This window comes from Pyricularia oryzae, chromosome 2 (assembly GCF_000002495.2).
Source record: "Pyricularia oryzae 70-15 chromosome 2, whole genome shotgun sequence".
Lineage (NCBI taxonomy): Eukaryota > Fungi > Ascomycota > Sordariomycetes > Magnaporthales > Pyriculariaceae > Pyricularia > Pyricularia oryzae.
Genome location: NC_017850.1, coordinates 4604697 through 4620955, shown reverse-complemented (window position 1 = coordinate 4620955; position 16259 = coordinate 4604697). Strand labels below are relative to the sequence as shown.

Below are 16259 nucleotides of genomic sequence, written 5' to 3'. Positions count from 1 at the left end.
GTTCGTCCTTCCCACACGTCAAATGAACAATTGCCTCCAGCTGGTTAAGCGAAGTAAGTCATCTCCCCAGGCTTCCTGTCTAGACTGAAATGAACAGGGACGTCTACCAAGGTTCAGTCAACGACTAGATCGGTCTCACGGCAGAGCCAAAGAACCCTCCCCCACCAAAATCACGCTATCCATGAATCGCAGCGACGTCAATTTGGATTCCCGCAGCCACTACATGTGTAGATAGCTTGGTGATGCCAATGATCAATGCCTGCACCTCCACAAAGTTGCATTGGATGGTCCAACCATATGGGGAAGATCTCGAATGCAAACCGGCGGATGGTCTTCCACAAAAGACAAGCTCTGGGGATTGTGGGGCAATTAATTTAGCATAAATCGATCCCCCGCATCCTCAGGTGAGGCACTGCTCCTGCGCGGCTTCTGCAAACTGCTCTCGAGTTTCTTGTTTTAATTCTTGATATTCCGTCAATCTACAAAAAGCCAAGTCTTTCCCCACCGTCTCTTTTCGGAATCATTTACGGCGACAAGCAAACCACACTTACTTTTACTTCCATTTGCTCAGAGAGCGTAGATATCAACCTAGTTACAGAACTAGAAAACTCCAGCCTGGACGTTGGTTGGCCGCTGCTGTCGTAATGAGATAACCATCCCCCAAACACTACCATGGACCTGATAAACTAAGACTTTCGTGAGAAAAAAAAGACACGTTGTTCGATCTATTATTCAATACTCAAATTATACTACCTACCTAATACCCCTTCATCAATCCTGCCATCTCCCAATTCCGAAGTACTTAGGCGAACCTGCACTTTGCCCTCCATGAGATCTCGCTTCATCGGATGGCTACCGACTGTAGGAGATGTAGGTATTATTACTTCGCTCGGTAATCGCCGCATGGTACCTGGCAGTGGGTCTCTGGATCGAGTCCTGATGAGCGTGCGGGGTTGGGGTTCTTTCTTTCTACAGTACAGCACTTACAGTAGCTTCAACCCGAGGGCCCCGTTTTATCTACATACCTATGTTTTTGTGTCTACTCGCCACATTAACTTGCTGCTCAGCAACTGAGCACGCATGAGCGGAATCATGCGATCAATGTAGTTCGGGACACAAATGAAGTCAACACCGTTTGCGGCGCTGCTCTGATGCACCTCAGTCTAGACTGGCTGACGTTGAACGCACCTATCTTCGTTATCTTTCTTGTCTTTGTTGGTTGTGGCTTGATCGATCTACCGATGAACGCGCCACAGCTGGCTGGCCTTGTTTGGTTACATTCTCTCTGATGTCAAGTAATGCGCCCATCCACTTTCAAAGGTTCGTCCGCAGATCATGTCGAACAGTTGAAGAACGAAGAGCTTACTCAAAGTTGACAAGAACAAAGCCTTTGTGAAGGCACTACGTACTTGTCTGGTGCCTGTCCTCGTCACACGCCCCCTCCCTGGACTGGCTTGCAGATATCTGCATATGGACGCCTCTTCCAAAAAGACAAAACGGGCCGAATGAGCCCATCTTGCCTCCCCAATAAAAGACGTGGCGAACTCGATGTGATTGCGCGCAGCTCGCGGCCTACCTGGAGCTCAGCCCAGGGCCAAGTACTTACCGTATGGCTCTGGGGTAGAAGAACCCCGGCTGTGGAAATCAACCCAGCTTTTCTGGTCTGATCAAGATGGGTTTATCGCTCAAGGGGTCCGTCTAAACCCATCTCCTGCCTTGCTTTTTTTTCCTTTGCACATTTGAATAATTCTCCGCCTGCCCGCTTACTTATTAGACGGTCTACACCACGACTCCGGATGCCACCTTGACCACCCATTGTGAATCACACCCCCCCTCCCCAACCATTAAATAGATCTGCACATGCGTTAACCGAACCTTCGTTTCTTTTTTTTCTTTTTCAACTTACTTCTCCTCGAGATGCGGGGAAAAATTACTCCACAGCCATCCGACCTTGTCGTCCACCCGCGTTGATCCACCACGTGTTTCGTCGCATGTCGCATAAGCCCAGGGCAACAAAAGCTCAACCCTTTGTTTCTCCAGACCCGTCGCCAGCCGTACCCTCCACGACGAACCTACCCTATATCTGACTATATATTACGGAAGTGGTGGGTTGTGTGGTGCTTGTATCGTGCGCTTGGCAGGCTCGTGATCGCAGCTGCAAATCGACTAACCTACCTACTCCCGGTGGTTTCTTGCGAACCTACCAAATCATGAGGATAGAAGGGGACGTCCATAGAGATTTTGAGCTGTTGTACTACAGGTACACCTAACACTTTGCAGCAGGTGGTAACAGACATCCTAGCCACCGAGCAAGCACGTCTTGTCTTGGCTCCATGTTACCCCTCGTCGGGATTTTGGGAAGGTACGAAGTAGTGAGTAAGTCGTACGGGCAACTCCGGGCGAGATCCGGCTTGACATTCTCCCCTCCCTAGTCCTTTTCTGTATAATTGTTTTCAAATTTCCCTCTTGATACTTTTTCACAAGTCAGACACTGCCCGCGCCAAGACCGCTACCGGGGCTGCTTTTTTTTCTCCAGCCGTCGCGTACCCGCCGCGTTATATGTGTCATATTCCTGGTTGCTGTTTGCTCTTACAATAGGAATAAATAGTTGTGTTGTATCCGTCAGGGGCCGTGTCAATGCCCTCATAGATGGTTCGAGACTCACACCTGTCGTAGCTATTTGCTTGCGCTGACTGACCCATTTCATCACTCCCGTCAGAAAGCTTATATGATAATGTTGTATATGCGATCGCCAACCCCAACATGCATTGTAATGAGGTTCGGGCCAAGGTCCCCCGCACAATCTCACCTGTCCCGCCTGGGACAAGAAAATAAGCCCAAGAAGCGACTCGGTAAGAGTGGGAGTGTAATCTACATGCCTTATGTGGATCCAGGCCAAGGTTTCGACTTTTCCTATCACCTGCGTCAAAAAAGAAAATATGGTTCCCATACGTCAAAATTCGCAAAACCTGTCATTCTTTCCCTGTTTGGGTCCATAAGATGAATGGCGGTCTGGGCTACGGCCGTGCGATGGAATGAAACGCCTGCAGGTCTGGAGCCGGAAGCGTCCGGAAAGGAATATGGGCTGACCTATTCGAGCATAGTCGTTTTTGTACATTGATGGGCGAGCTTTGCTTGTACAATTACAAAATGAGCTGAAAAATATCACACCCAATGTGCCGTGGTGGCATTCGGTTTTTTGGGTTTTACCATGGTTCACACGTGGAATCTACCCAAGGATCGACCAACTCTGGTGCTCTCAGCCTAGCTCGTCATCTAAAAAGGCATGCGTCCGAGCGGCCGACCTTGCTTGCTTGCGGTGTACCGTACCGTTTAAGCTTCCTCTTATCGGTTGCGTTCATGTACCGACCTGCAGCGTTCCTCTTTCTCATGAATTGACCAATGGAGACCAGTCAGCTTCATCCTGGATCAACCTGTGGTGCCTACAATACGCGATCATAATGTCGACAAGCCAAAAAGGCATGAGAACAAGATGTTATACCTCCACCCGAACCAAGTGGTCCATCCAATCACTGCGCTTCTAAGTACTTGTAAATGAAAGATGGGCTTGACCTGGTTTCAGTTAATCTCCCATGCCTTGTCCAGAGTAATTTAGCAACAGTGACAAGCCCTCGAAAGCTCGATCTGCATACTGCTTCGAGACGTTGACGACTACGGATCTGACGGGTCACTGGAGTACGCAGATATTGCATGCAAGGTACGTAGTAATAATCTTAGCTCCTAGTTCTGGTTGATCTATATACCCAGCTTGCCATGCGGCAGCAAATGAACTAGTTCTAGACTATGCCCAACCTTCATGGCCGTCTCTCGACTCTGTCACTCAGGCAAAGACAACACAGTTAACGCCGACCTCAACCTTGGCGTTGGCAACAAACTCCTTCAGGAGGCCAGTCTCTGCATCGCGAGATATGATGACAATACGTCCATCTCCCTGAAGACCAGACGCGACAAGACTTCCGTCCTTGTTGATCGAGAAATGCCTTGGGTTGTCGCCGCCGGCTGGGAACCTCTGAATCGCTGAGATGGCACCTGTCTTTTGGTCGATGGAGAAACTGGTGATCGTGTCAGACGGGACAAGGGTGCCATCTGTAGTATCGAAGCTGGGGATGTTGAAGGCCTTGTCGAAGCGAGATGACACAAGAAGGAAGCGATTATCCGGCTTTTGGAGTTACTGTGTTAGTAAACGCTCAAGACACACCAAGGATGTCTTAACAAAGTGTAATACTTACCGACAGATGAATCTCGGCAGCGGACGCGTTGGGTGTGGCGATATCACCATGAGTCCCCGTAACCATAATCTCACTGAAAGACATGGACTTGCCGTCGTCACCGTAGCCAACCTCGTACACCGTCACAGTGTTGTCCAGTTCGGAGACCAAGTACATCAAGGTCTTGCCGTCGAGCTTGAGAAACTCCAGGTGCCTAGGTCCACTGCCAGGCCTGGCGGCGAGTGGTTCCACCTCCGTCAAACCCAAACCTCCTGCTCCATCGATGGCTAGAATGCGCACACGGTCTGAACCAAGATCCGGAACGACAACAAAGCGACCGGTTGGGTCGAGAGTGGCCTCATGAGGATGTGGAGCATCCTGCCTGGTAATATTAGGACCAAGAGGTTCGCTCCATGTCTTTGCCTGAAGCAGCTTTAGGTCGGAGACTGCATAAGTAGTCAACGATGAGCCAGTACTATACACAAGCGCCAATCGCGAGTTTTTCATTCAGTATCATTGGGCAACGATCGTGCAAGGGTGGTTTGAAGGCTGGGTAACCACAAAGTAGATAGGGACTCACTAGTGTGCAGCAGCGATGCCTTCGCCGCCTTTGCCGTAGATAACCGAGCTCACGGGTCCTCCAATCGTGTCGACCTTCTTAATTAAGGACAGAGAACCATCAGGTGAAGTTGCAAAGGCACTCAGTGACCCATTTCTCGTGTTCAGCCCCTCGCCTATGCATCTCGGGTCAGCATGGTTGGGTCATTTGCAGTCTCCAGCCTCACAAATCCTCGTCCATGGCATGCGAAAATGACGAACCAACACAGTAGAGCCTTGAATTGGCCGAATCAAGGGTCAGCCAAGCTGGATCTGGGGAGCATTCCTTGGTCGACGAAACCACCTTCAGGCTTGAGAGATTCGAGTCCGACGCAAGGGTCAGATCGAGGGCAGAGACGCTTCCACCATATGAGGAAGAATATAGAATAGACGAGCTGACGGTGGGCAAAAGAGCCAAGAGGGCAAGAATGCCATTGGCGCAGTACGATGACGATCCGGGACGCATATTGTCAGCTGTGTCAGGTGATGCCGTGTCTGTAGTTGATGTGGTGTGAGGCGGCGTGGAGGAGCTGCAAGCAATCTAATATCTTGCTACCTCAATCTAGGCGGGCAGATATTTAATTCCTTTGGCGGCAAGCTGCGTCTGCAAACAAAGAACGGAAAGAGAAATCCGGGCGGGTCAATGCTTTGCAGCTTGTGCAGACGTCGAGAGCAACGCGGCGGATGGAGCTCCTGAAGCTAGTCACTGCTTACGGTGCGAGAAATACGCAGACAGAGACCAATGTGCTGGGAACGGAATTGTTATTTTTGGTCTACATAGTCTGGTTCTAGGTAGTTTTTAAAGACAGAAAAGATGGGGCAGAAAGCTGCTAGTGTGATGTTATAGCGAAAACAATGGCAGCTTGCCAAGCCATCGATTGCGAATTCATTGCCATTAAGTTAAGTGACTGTGGAGGAGCCATGGCGACTTGACTGGGTGATTGCCTAGTATTAAGTGTGGAGGGTGAGGAGAGATGGAGATCAACGTCGCAGTGACCAAAGCTTCAAAGAGCGGATAGGCAGTAGTCCCGCGTCATACTGCCACGTTATATCCCATCCGTGAGGGCCCCTGTGCGACTGGATTTAGGAGCCATGTGGGAATCGGGCTTGGCGATGTCCCTAGCGAACGGTTGACACTTTGGTAGCTCAACGCGCGTAATTGGTCAAATAACAGAGTTGCTTCGGAGACAGAAGTCGGAGCAGGGTATCAGAGCTTGTATTGGTACTTTTTCTGCTCGTTTGACAGAATCTGATGGAGAACCATTTCGAAAAGTTGCGTCACGAAAGTGAAAAACCAGGTCGTTCGGCCCCAGTAGGTCGACATAAGAACTAAGCTAAAAGCTTGCTACACGAAGCAAAAATTATGCGGAGGGTGCGGAGTAGCTCGGGACAGACGCAGTAGGTCTACGGAGTAGTCTACCAGTAGGTACAGTACCTAGTCCTGCATGTGCTGACTGCCGCTAGAGTAACACCAGAACATAAAGAGCCATCGGGCTGCGAAATTGTCTTTTTTCTTCGCGCAACGGCGTAGTCAAGAGAAACAATCGAAGCTAACTTAGTTGACAGGCGGCTTAAGAAAGAAAAATCGCAGCATGAATGCCAAAACTTGCACTTCATAGAGATACCTATGTACCTTACTGTAAGAAAAGAGTCGACCTCAAAGCCCGGTACTCCATCCAAAACCGACCTCTGCACAAAAGACCGCACTGTGGAGTCTCCCCACCCGCCAATGATGGAGAAGTAACGGCCCGCTGAAAGGGGTTTGGAGGGGCAGGGTGTCATCGCTTCGGAGAAGTGTACAGACTGTACAACTTTCCCGGGCTGGCCTCCCTTGGTGCAATCTAGACTGACCTGTCAATTCCTCCAAAAACAACATTCAGTACCAGACGCGACTCCGTATCTTACTTCAAGGTCCACCATCTTGCTGTTAAGAACACCACAAACTCGCACCGAAGTCCATAATGAACCTCTTTAAATCCATAGCAGTAGGAGTCGCGCATAACGAGAAGCCCCGTCTAATCTCAACCTCCACTCTCTGGTGGAAACCTTTGGGCCAGGCAGTGAGTGTGCTTCGGTCTTATCCTTCTTGAACCATGAAAAAAAAAGAACAAAATGAATTAAGGGAAAAAAAAAAAAAAAAAACCTTCGTTCACAACTGCGGGGTAGAACAGACATTTTACCCTCTTTGACATATCAATCCAGGCAGAAATCATCCAAGCTCCCATGTTCGTGTAGTGAGTGCACTGCACTTCCAAAGAGCTTACCTCCACTGTCACTAGTCTGCTTGCTGCTCCAATCAAGAAGCAGGCCGACCCCCTGGACCTGAGGTAGTCCGCGGAACGCTGCAGGCCATTTCTCTATTGGGCAGCCAGACGGTAGATAGCTAGGACGTGCAGTAGGTGACAGGCTCCTGGCCGCCGAGCTCCAACCTCGCTGGCCCTCCCGCAACCACCCGTGTGCACCTTAACACTCGATCAGTAGTACTGTTTCGCTACGATTCGAAAGAAAAACACATTTAATTTCCCATCTCTTTTGGGAGGTTGCCCTGGCCGGCAGAGTAGTTGAGTGAGTACAGCATTTGATACAGAATTCTCTGTGCACAAAACAAAGAAGACACAACAGCCCAAGCATGCAGAAAGTCTGACCAAATCCAGTGATACTGTCCACTCTCGCGCTGGAGAAGAGACAATGAGCTACATACGAAAACGTACGCAGAATCAACTTTTTGAGCTCTTGTAAATTGATCGATGTCCGCGTGACTTTGGTATCTGCTCTGGATATTAGACTTACACCATTCACTATATTTTTTTACCTTGGTCGAATAAAGGCGCTTTGTTAGCTTGCGATTTCTGTCGGTGCGTCTGAAACAAGACCAAGCAAGTCCTTGGGTTTTGTGTCCTCTTGTCTATTGAACATACACTGACAAAGCACTCTGCAATATCCTCAGGCACCGCAAACGAAGGTGTGTACTCTTGTTTTTTTTTTTCTTTTTCTTTCTTTTCACTTGCTTCCCCTGGCCTCTAGTATGCAAGATATGGATGGGGATATGGGATCCGTTTATTGACTCAAGTACATTCAGATGCGACGGTGAACGACCTTGTTCGACCTGTCGGGAATCGGCAGCCGAGTGTCGTTACAAAGAGTTGCCAGTTGAACGGTACGAGTGTTCACTTTTCTCTTTTCTCTTTGGGGGGTTACTTCCGCAACCCTTGAGCTGTCTGTCTGTTATACGCCTAGATTTGGTCTCCTTGGCCTGCTGTGGCTTTCGTTTTTTCTTGTCTGCAGTGGTGCTTATTAAGAACCCTGACATGCATGTAGGGTCGACCTTCCCACTGGCTCCGCGCCGGCCTCCGACCCAGTTGCCGAACGCCTCGGCCGTATAGAGCTTCTGCTACAGGAGCACAGCGAGCGCCTGAATGAGCTTGCCCAGGGCGGCGGGACCACCGCGTCTAGCCCTTTTCAGCCCAACTTGTTCTCACTGCCGGCATCCTACTCTTACCAACTTCAACGTCAGCAACAAGAACAGTTAGAGCAGTCGCCACAACTTGGAGGGCTTCAGAGTCGCCATGACCCGGGATCCGTCAATCTTGATCCCCGCCTGGATCATCACCAGTTTCTCATCCCAACCGACCATTTCACTTCGGCAAGTTCTCTCTTTGCATTACCTCGCATCCGAAATATGCTCGGCGAATATCCCAGGAGTCTTTTCCATGACATCGAAGACAGCTTACCCTTGCCAGAGCCTCTGGATTTATTCCAGAGCAAAAAGCTTGACTGGCCGTCACTAGATAATTCAGCCTTTGAGTCATTGTCGGCCAACTACTTTGCACGGGTACACTCGACATATCCATTGTTTACGGAGCACGATTTTATCCAGTGGCGAACAGATATTTATGATCACGGTCCCGCCGAAACTCCAGAAACGGCAATTTGCCTCTGTGTGTGGGCGCTTGGCGCTATTGCTCCCGCCGACGAAGAGGTTCCGCTGCCTTTGCATATTCAGGCGGAAAAGGATCAGCTTGCGATGAGCCTGTTCCAACCTGCGCTTCGTCTTTTGCTGAAATGGACCGTCTGGGGCTTCCAGCCGAGCCTGCCTATATGTCAGGCGCTCGTGCTCGCAGCCTCCTTCTTTGCTCATCTCGGCAGGCCACTTCACAGCTGGAGGATGGCTTATTTTGCATCTCACAACTTTATCTTTCTTTACGAGAAGTAAGTTTTTCTGGCGACCATCAGAGCTTGTTTCCTTTCTCAAGAGAAGTCTCACCCAAGTGCACAGGCGTACATGTACACTCGATACAGACTAAAACGCTGCCGGTTCCTATCTGATATTTTCGTTCACACCGTAACAGGCAAAGAAAAGCAAACGGTCACTTGCAAGCTCCAAACGACGACTACCTGCGTGTTCTGTGGTCCTGTTTTATGATCGAATGGTAACTACCCTATCGATCACGTGTATGTACTGCATCTCAAAGAGGAACGACTAATGCGCAAGACATACAGCGATCGAGCAGCCGAACTGGAACTTCCCCGAACCGGGATCGAGCCTATGGCTGACCGACTTTCGGATCAAATGCCCCTTCCACGGAGCTTGAACCCTTTAGAGCATGAAGAGCTGATCTACTTCGCGGCAGAGACTGCCGCGAGAAGGTTACTGAATAGAGTTCACAGCTCTTTGTACTCATCAGAGCACTCGGGTCTGATCTCATTTTCTGATATGAACCCAGCTACCGGCAGCTTAAGTCTTGTGAAGCTTGTCAATGTCAGCTCGGAGCTCCACCGCCAGTTGGAGGAGTGGTATTTGTCGATCCCAGAGAGCCTGCGGCCACCATTGGGTACCGAACCGTGTCCAAACGACCGTGCCAGGGTGCTTCGGCTACGCTTCTACGCGGCTCGTCACATCATCCACCGGCCGTTTGTGCTCTATGCGGCACTGATGCAGCAGCAAGCAAGGAGCTTGGCACCATCCTCGGTCGGCTCTAGCCCGGTGTCGCCTCACATGTCTGCCAGTACGCCGGCGTCGTCTAGCGCTGTGCCAGCCGGGTCCGTTCAGCCCCTCACCTCGATCCCGCAGATCGTTTTGGACAAAAGCGAGATCTGCATCAAGACATGCTCGACATACCTTCGCAATTCAACCGAGATGCTCGACAAGCGGTCTCCTTACCTTTGGACCTTCTCGCAGACCTCTATGGCGAACCTGTTGGTTCTCGTCACTTGCGATTCAATTCCACAGCTGCAGAGGTTCACAACGGACGTGAAAGAACTCAAAGAGCTGCTGGTATCGAAGTTGCGGCTGTGGGCTACACCAGGGTCAAGTTTCGAGGCTGAAATGCGTATACTGGAGCGGATTACAACAAGGGACTGACCGTGGCCAAGAGCCCATGATGTACCCTTTGTCGACTTGGACTTATCTAAGAGGCTGGCCAGTAGCTTTTATCGATGTTTTTGATAGTTTCCATTTACTCCTCCAGGATATCTGTCAAATGACTTAGCTTTGCTACTTTCAAATGTACTCCCACTGTCATGCGTCTATTTCAGATCGCCAGAACTCTTGCTCCCCTTACCAAACAGCCTTCTAAATCCGCTGCCGGTTCCCTTTGTAGTAGGCTTAGAGGCGACGTCTTGTGGTGGCATTACTGACAGAGGTTGCATACCATTGTCAGATGGGCCTTTGGTGTGCCGTGAGGATGAATCATCGACCTGATAGCCGTAGTTATCACCGTCCTCCTCGTCGATATAAATCCCTCCAAGACGCTGCCGTAGTTCTTGCCTCTCAAGTTCGCGACGCTCATCCTCAACCGAATCCCCTTGCCCATCCGCAAAGTCATCGACTTCCTCGCCCTCACCACCATCACCACCGCCATGGTCCCAGCCGCGCTCCTCATCCCCGTTGACGACGACGTACCACCGAATCTCCTCGCCGCGCTGCAGCTGGTCCCTGAGCTTCTCGAGCCAGCCGGCCTTGCGGTCCTTGGCGGCGCGCTGGCGGCGGCCCGTCTCGTCCGAGTGCGGGCCGCCCATGGCGCCGCTCTCCTTGAGCCGGGCCTGGTAGCGCGCCATCTCGTCGACGACCGACGCCGACAGGTCCACGCGCACCACATGGTCGGCCACGTAGGCGTGCGGCCGCGCCGCCTCGCCCAGCATGCTCGGGTCGTACTCCTCCAGCAGCCGGATCGCCGACCAGGCCTGGCTCGAGGCGCTGTCGGTCGCGGCCGGCGGCTGCTTCTGTTGGTCGTCGCGCGTCTTTGGTGGCGGTAAAAAGTCAAAAAGGTTGTAAAAGGAGTCTAGGATGGCTGTGGCGGAGCGCGTCCCCGAGATAAAGTCAGGTGCGGCATCGCCTATATCCTGAACAATGACATACACCCGTATCGAGGGTCGGTGCCATCGAAACCCGTGGCATAAATATGTCGGCATCTCCTGGACCGGGTGGGGGTGGCCTGCAGTGGGCAGGGCCTCAGTATTTATACATGGAGAGCTCCAGTCGATGCCACAACCTGTGCCTTTTTTTCACCGCTACTAGGTTTCGGTCTTGTACTATTGGGCTATTGTACTGTTCTCACTGAACCGAACGACAATGCCCGTGAGTAGCCCGAGTCGATTCGAGTTTCAATGGCGGCTAATTGTTGCAATCTGTCAGTCTTTGTATTTCAATTGCATGTCGTTCAAAATGAACATGGAAAATCCTGACGGCGATGGTCGCCCGAGATTCAATAATGGGTGCGGCCCAAGGCTTTTCCTCGGACCCTGCAGCCAATCAGTTGTTGATGCAGTACATCTAGGCCTGAACTGTACCATTGGTTTTGCATTGCAATACAAGATGGATACTTCACAAAATAACACCAAGAAAATTCGAGTTCATGTTGCATTTCCGCTCAAAAATTGTTTTGCCTTCTTTGCATGCCTATCTGTTGTTTTTAGTTTGCTTTATCCAACTACTCAACAGGGAGTGACCCCTTGCAAACATGCACACCCACCATACAGCAACTCTGTTCATCTACATGTCGAAAAGCTGACTTGGACTCTGCACCAGGTCCATAGTGCCCTGTATCCCGAAACCATACATCATGGAACCATCAAACCCATTATTGGTCGTCTCTGCCGCTTGCATTGCAAACGCAGCACCAACTTCCGGCAGTGGCAGCTGCATGCCCGACATCAGCGAAAAGTCCACTTCCGCCTCGGACGTATTGATCACAGCATTGTTTGGCTGGAAAACTGCCTTGAACCTCTCCAGCAGCACGGAATCATCGGCTGCAGTTGTCTCAGTGCCAAGTATCTCCCTCGCCTTGGCTCTGAGCATCTCATCCGAAGGCGGGGCGCCCATGGTGACCTGCTGCGATTCCATGAATTCGGTCAGGCCACCCTCCAGTTCTCTCGAACAGAATACTGCAGGGGGTCGCGGGTATCGGGCCTTGAAGCCCTGCAAGTAGCTATCGACCGCCCTCTGATCGGCTTGGAAGAGCTTTGCGTCCACGCTTACGGGGATCTCTACAGTGCCTTCCCCACTGCCGCAGCCACCGGTTCCCTCAATCGCTACGGCTGGGTACGCATATGGAGGGGCAAAGCCTGTGCCGCCTTGATGCAGATTCCAGCCCACGGAATCTGGGAGACCAGGCCCAGAGTCATCACTAATTATTTTGTGGTCACGTTTGAATCGTTGCAGCCACTCGAAGTTGTCGGCTGCGGTCACATTCCAAGGATCATCGCTTCAGTAGTCAAATTAATTGCCAAGTCAGTAACACTTCTCGTCGTCAGAGCCTTGAAGACTTCGATATGGCGACTTACTCGTCATATAGGATCCACCGCGCCTGATGCTGGAGTTCCGCGTCCGATGGAACATGCTGATTTGGGTTATTAGGCGACATAACTGATGCACTCCACCGGGCCAGTTCCTTCTTTAGCCTCTTATAACAGTTGAGGTCATGTATGAAGAAAGGAACGGATCGAGCACATCGACCAACCGGTGAGGAGACGTTTGGAGCAGACTCGCTCGTGGTTATTGCGGTTGTTGGTGAATCTTTGCTGCTCTGCTGCGAAGCAAATGCGTTCTGCAGAGCAATCAGTTCTGCGTCGGGATCAAACAGGTGGTGAAGGGGATCATCGAGCTTCAAAACGGCTCTTGAGCCTGCCTCCTGCATCCGTTCTCCAAAGGCACCAAGCCACTCGGGAGAGTCTGCAGCAGCTGTGATAATGAAGGATTGGTTAGCATACGACCGCGGCTGTATAAAATCAGCAGGAGGCATCCATCACTTACTTTGATTCCAGCCATCATCATTTCCGTATATGATGATACGAGCAGCCCGTTGCAGATCTGGACCATCAGGCTCGATTCCCTTCGCCCTTTGGGAACGGACGTGTTGTGCCAACTCTCTCTCGAGTCTGGAGAAATTGTGGATAGACGAGTCGAGCGATTTGCCGTCGGTTGGTCGTCGGTCCTCATCAATCATGTCCTCGGATCGAGGTAGTCGAGCTCTGAGTCTAAAATCTGCCAACCAGCTTTTGGATCCCATAACCAGCCTTACAAGCAGGTTTCCCACAAGATCCGATGGGCTTGACGAAGTCTCTTCAAAGTGGCCAAGGATTTTGCAGCATTCCAGCTGAAGCTCGCCGTCGGCTAAAGTAGGTAGGTAGGCAGCAAATTAGCTTTAGTTCATGTCACAATTGTTGTGTGGGGTACCCATCAGGATTTACGTACTCGGAGTCAACCCAAGCAAAGTCCTTGAATTTACATATTCGAGGAGTTTGTGCTCAAGAGGGCACGCCTCAAATATGTTGTCCTTGCCGTTAATTTTGAGTATGCTGACATGAGAATCTGCACCAGAGCGAATCGGAGAGTGCCTTGCCCGCTGTGCGATTGTCTCGTTGCTCATGAGCACATCACGTAGCCATGAGGGGGCAGACTGTTACTCGAGTTAGCCTTGATAGTTTTCAACATGGTCCCCAACGGAAGGAGAATCACTGGGGTCAAAGTCTTTGTCAGTGATACTTACAGCTATGCCTTTGTGAGAGAGCACTTCAGCCCCATAAATGACCCGGCATGCCTCGTGCACAAGCTCATCGTCTGTGACAGTGGAGTTTTGCTCTCTAGAAGTTTGCGTCCAGTATACAAGCTCCGTTTTCAGGAGTTCATAGGCGTGGATCGGGGTCTCCGGCATCGGGTGAGATGCAACATAGGGCCAAGGGGAAATTCTCTCCTCGTGGATCATGTATGGTGGAATGGCATTCTGCACCTTGTCAAGCACAAATGGACTGAACCCCCAGTCACCTTTCCATTCTGCCATGGAGCTACCAGCTTTGAAGTGACCGGCTAGGTGCTCGACACGGGCTGTCCATGTTGTCATACGTAAGCCGCAAAAGCCGCAGATGGACTCCAACTCATCGTGCTTTTGCTCCCACTTTGACATGGCCCAGTTCATGAACTTTGTGTTGTGCACCAGCCTCAGGTGTTGCCGCAGGTGATCTTTTCGGTAGAATGTTCTTTCAGAAACCCCCTTTTCCTGACAGACGCTGTAGTTGTGTGTTTCGAGGTGATCTTGAGTGGGGTTGGGCTCCGAGCAGAACACACACTCTATCCGGGATGTCTCTGGGTTGAAGGCTTTGGCTCCCTAATTCAAAATATTTGTCAGCTACTACATCGAAATGCTCGCCACGGAAGTAGGCATGTAATCTCCGGCAACATACCTTTGGAGCACAAACCCAGCTCTCTAAGGATATATGCAGCGACTTTTCGTGTCTTTGCCCTGCAAAAGAAGAACTATGTGTCAGCAAAAGCATTTCCACACACTTGAATCGACAATGTTCAATCTGTGCCAGATTAGCAACGCTGTACGTACAGTCATATTTAGCCTTGAAGGTCTGCGGGCAAAAGGTGCACTGATACATGTTTGTTGGCTGCGTGAGTGAAGATCTGGTCGGTTGGCTTGACATGTTTGGCAAAGCACGTCTTCGCCTTCGCCTCCTTCCCCTATCAAGTGAGTTGAAAGATCCAAATGAGTTTCGGGAGCCGTGGGAGTAGGCAGAAGCAAACGAGCCGGCGGCACTGCTTTGTGATGTACGTGATGTGCCCAAGCTGCTCACCGAGGAGCCGTGGCCTAGCGACCGCGAGTCATCCGTCAGGTTGAAGCTCCGAGGAGTCTCAAATCCAGACGAGACAGCTGTAGAAGCTGAAGAGACCGCCCTGGCAATATCGTTGACGGAAGCCGGTTCGTTCTCAGGAGGCGAGTTCTTCCAACGTTCAAGGGGGTTCATGTTCTCATAATGGGAAGGTCTCAGGCGGCGATCCATGGGCGCCGGTGTGGCCCTTCTCTGAGGTATGTCCATTCCGCCGAGCGACAAGTTGCGTACGCTTGGTGAGGTGGAGCGTGGGCGTGCAAACTTGTTCCGCCGGCGATAGTTGGCCAGCCAATTTGTGATCTGGACTTTAGTGAGTTGAGTGAGACGTTGAAGAGACTCTTTCTCCTCTTCTGTCGGGTAAGGGTGCTTGCTGTGGTTTGCGAACCACGACTTGAGGACCTTGACTGAGTCTTTGGACAGGCGGGTCGCAGTCTTAGCTGACCCTGATCCTGTTGATCTTCCTATGGCGTCTGCCTTTGACTCTGGGGTTTCGGGGGTAGCAGATTCTGTGCCACCAGAAAATGCACCCTCGGCCTTATGGCTACAATTAACACGGAATGCTATACAGCTTGTGCAACAGTTCTTGTGCGTGCCTTCGCAGATCATCTTGCAGTCGTATCCATTCGCTCTGCAGTGGAGGCAGGGGTCTGTGAAGTGGTCACGAAAGTCGAGGTTCGGCTGACCTAGACTCGGCTCCAGAAGTTCGTTATCGAGCAGGATGTTGTTGTCTGCTCCGAGATGACTGAAGTTCAAGAATGGAGGGTCCAAATCTAGACCGTTAAACTGTCCGAGCGTGGCGTCAGCCGTTGTCGGCATGAAGTCCATGCTAGAAGAAACATTGGCAAGGGTAGGTTCGGCCTTGTCCCAGTTGATGAAGTCGTCAAAATTGGCGTCCATTACAAGCTCGTCTTCTTCTGGTACTATTGGCATTTGTTGCTATGATCCAAAGAAGGGCGTGCGTGCCTGAGTGGTGGGTGTAATGAGTATAGATGACAGGTCGGATGCCACCAGGGTTCAATCAACACGCAGGGCGTGCGGTAATAAAACTGATGACAAGTCGTCAGACTATCAGATGAGATTGGGAAAGGGAAAAAAGTAAATCGGAGGAGAAAGCAAGGCCAGTCGGCCGGTATAAAAAGCTCGGCTTGGATTCTAGTGTTGAAGGAGCGAGTTGCAGTCTCTCACTTTGCTTCATTCGGAGACTTGCACTGGAGTGACTGGCTAACTTGATCAGGTGGGCCCACCCAGCGCGCCCTTTGGATTGACATGTCCCCACATTACTTGCATTTGATCAATTCGACAGCCGCCATCCAATAATGGCAA

At 51.0% G+C, this 16259-nt stretch overlaps 5 protein-coding genes across 5 annotated transcripts; 1 reads left to right on the top strand and 4 right to left on the bottom strand.

Moving 5' to 3' along the window:
* Nucleotides 1-1902: 1902 nt before the first annotated feature.
* On the bottom strand, nt 1903-2702 carry MGG_15762 (uncharacterized protein; the record flags this gene model as incomplete). The annotated part of the gene is made up of 4 exons (XM_003714684.1): nt 1903-2087; nt 2180-2246; nt 2388-2439; nt 2668-2702. The coding sequence occupies 4 exons, from the start codon at nt 2700-2702 to the stop codon at nt 1903-1905; spliced, it is 339 nt and encodes a 112-aa protein (XP_003714732.1).
* A 1003-nt stretch (nt 2703-3705) lies between these two features.
* On the bottom strand, nt 3706-5898 carry MGG_01732 (3-carboxymuconate cyclase). Its single transcript, XM_003714683.1, has 4 exons — nt 5049-5898; nt 4810-4963; nt 4251-4704; nt 3706-4180 (listed from the first exon to the last, which is right to left on the bottom strand). The coding sequence occupies exons 1-4, from the start codon at nt 5290-5292 to the stop codon at nt 3842-3844; spliced, it is 1191 nt and encodes a 396-aa protein (XP_003714731.1). The 5' UTR covers nt 5293-5898; the 3' UTR covers nt 3706-3841.
* A 1029-nt stretch (nt 5899-6927) lies between these two features.
* On the top strand, nt 6928-10354 carry MGG_11160 (uncharacterized protein). Its single transcript, XM_003714682.1, has 8 exons — nt 6928-7391; nt 7481-7533; nt 7654-7681; nt 7774-7788; nt 7906-7983; nt 8145-9035; nt 9176-9256; nt 9327-10354. The coding sequence occupies exons 2-8, from the start codon at nt 7515-7517 to the stop codon at nt 10186-10188; spliced, it is 1974 nt and encodes a 657-aa protein (XP_003714730.1). The 5' UTR covers nt 6928-7391; nt 7481-7514; the 3' UTR covers nt 10189-10354.
* On the bottom strand, nt 10099-11534 carry MGG_01731 (uncharacterized protein). The gene has a single exon (XM_003714681.1). It carries the CDS (start codon nt 11235-11237, stop codon nt 10353-10355), a length of 885 nt encoding a protein of 294 aa, XP_003714729.1. The 5' UTR covers nt 11238-11534; the 3' UTR covers nt 10099-10352.
* Nucleotides 11535-11607: 73 nt separating this feature from the next.
* On the bottom strand, nt 11608-16159 carry MGG_01730 (uncharacterized protein). The gene is made up of 7 exons (XM_003714680.1): nt 14657-16159; nt 14505-14563; nt 13814-14428; nt 13519-13723; nt 13078-13437; nt 12609-13005; nt 11608-12529 (listed from the first exon to the last, which is right to left on the bottom strand). Exons 1-7 carry the CDS (start codon nt 15864-15866, stop codon nt 11818-11820), a joined length of 3558 nt encoding a protein of 1185 aa, XP_003714728.1. The 5' UTR covers nt 15867-16159; the 3' UTR covers nt 11608-11817.
* Nucleotides 16160-16259: the final 100 nt, after the last annotated feature.

Coding starts and splice junctions, on each gene's coding strand:
- MGG_01732 (XM_003714683.1), bottom strand. CDS start 5,292: ATGCGTCCCGGATCGTCATCGTACTGCGCCAATGGCATTCTTGCCCTC. Junction 4,964..5,048: donor TTCAAGGCTCTACTGTGTTG/GTTCGTCATTTT, acceptor CGAGATGCATAG/GCGAGGGGCTGAACACGAGA. Junction 4,181..4,250: donor CTGCCGAGATTCATCTGTCG/GTAAGTATTACA, acceptor TAACTCCAAAAG/CCGGATAATCGCTTCCTTCT.
- MGG_11160 (XM_003714682.1), top strand. Junction 7,984..8,144: donor AAAGAGTTGCCAGTTGAACG/GTACGAGTGTTC, acceptor ACATGCATGTAG/GGTCGACCTTCCCACTGGCT. Junction 9,036..9,175: donor TTTATCTTTCTTTACGAGAA/GTAAGTTTTTCT, acceptor ACACCGTAACAG/GCAAAGAAAAGCAAACGGTC.
- MGG_01731 (XM_003714681.1), bottom strand. CDS start 11,237: ATGCCGACATATTTATGCCACGGGTTTCGATGGCACCGACCCTCGATA.
- MGG_01730 (XM_003714680.1), bottom strand. CDS start 15,866: ATGCCAATAGTACCAGAAGAAGACGAGCTTGTAATGGACGCCAATTTT. Junction 13,724..13,813: donor TCTCTCACAAAGGCATAGCT/GTAAGTATCACT, acceptor CTCGAGTAACAG/TCTGCCCCCTCATGGCTACG. Junction 13,006..13,077: donor TGATGATGGCTGGAATCAAA/GTAAGTGATGGA, acceptor TCATTATCACAG/CTGCTGCAGACTCTCCCGAG.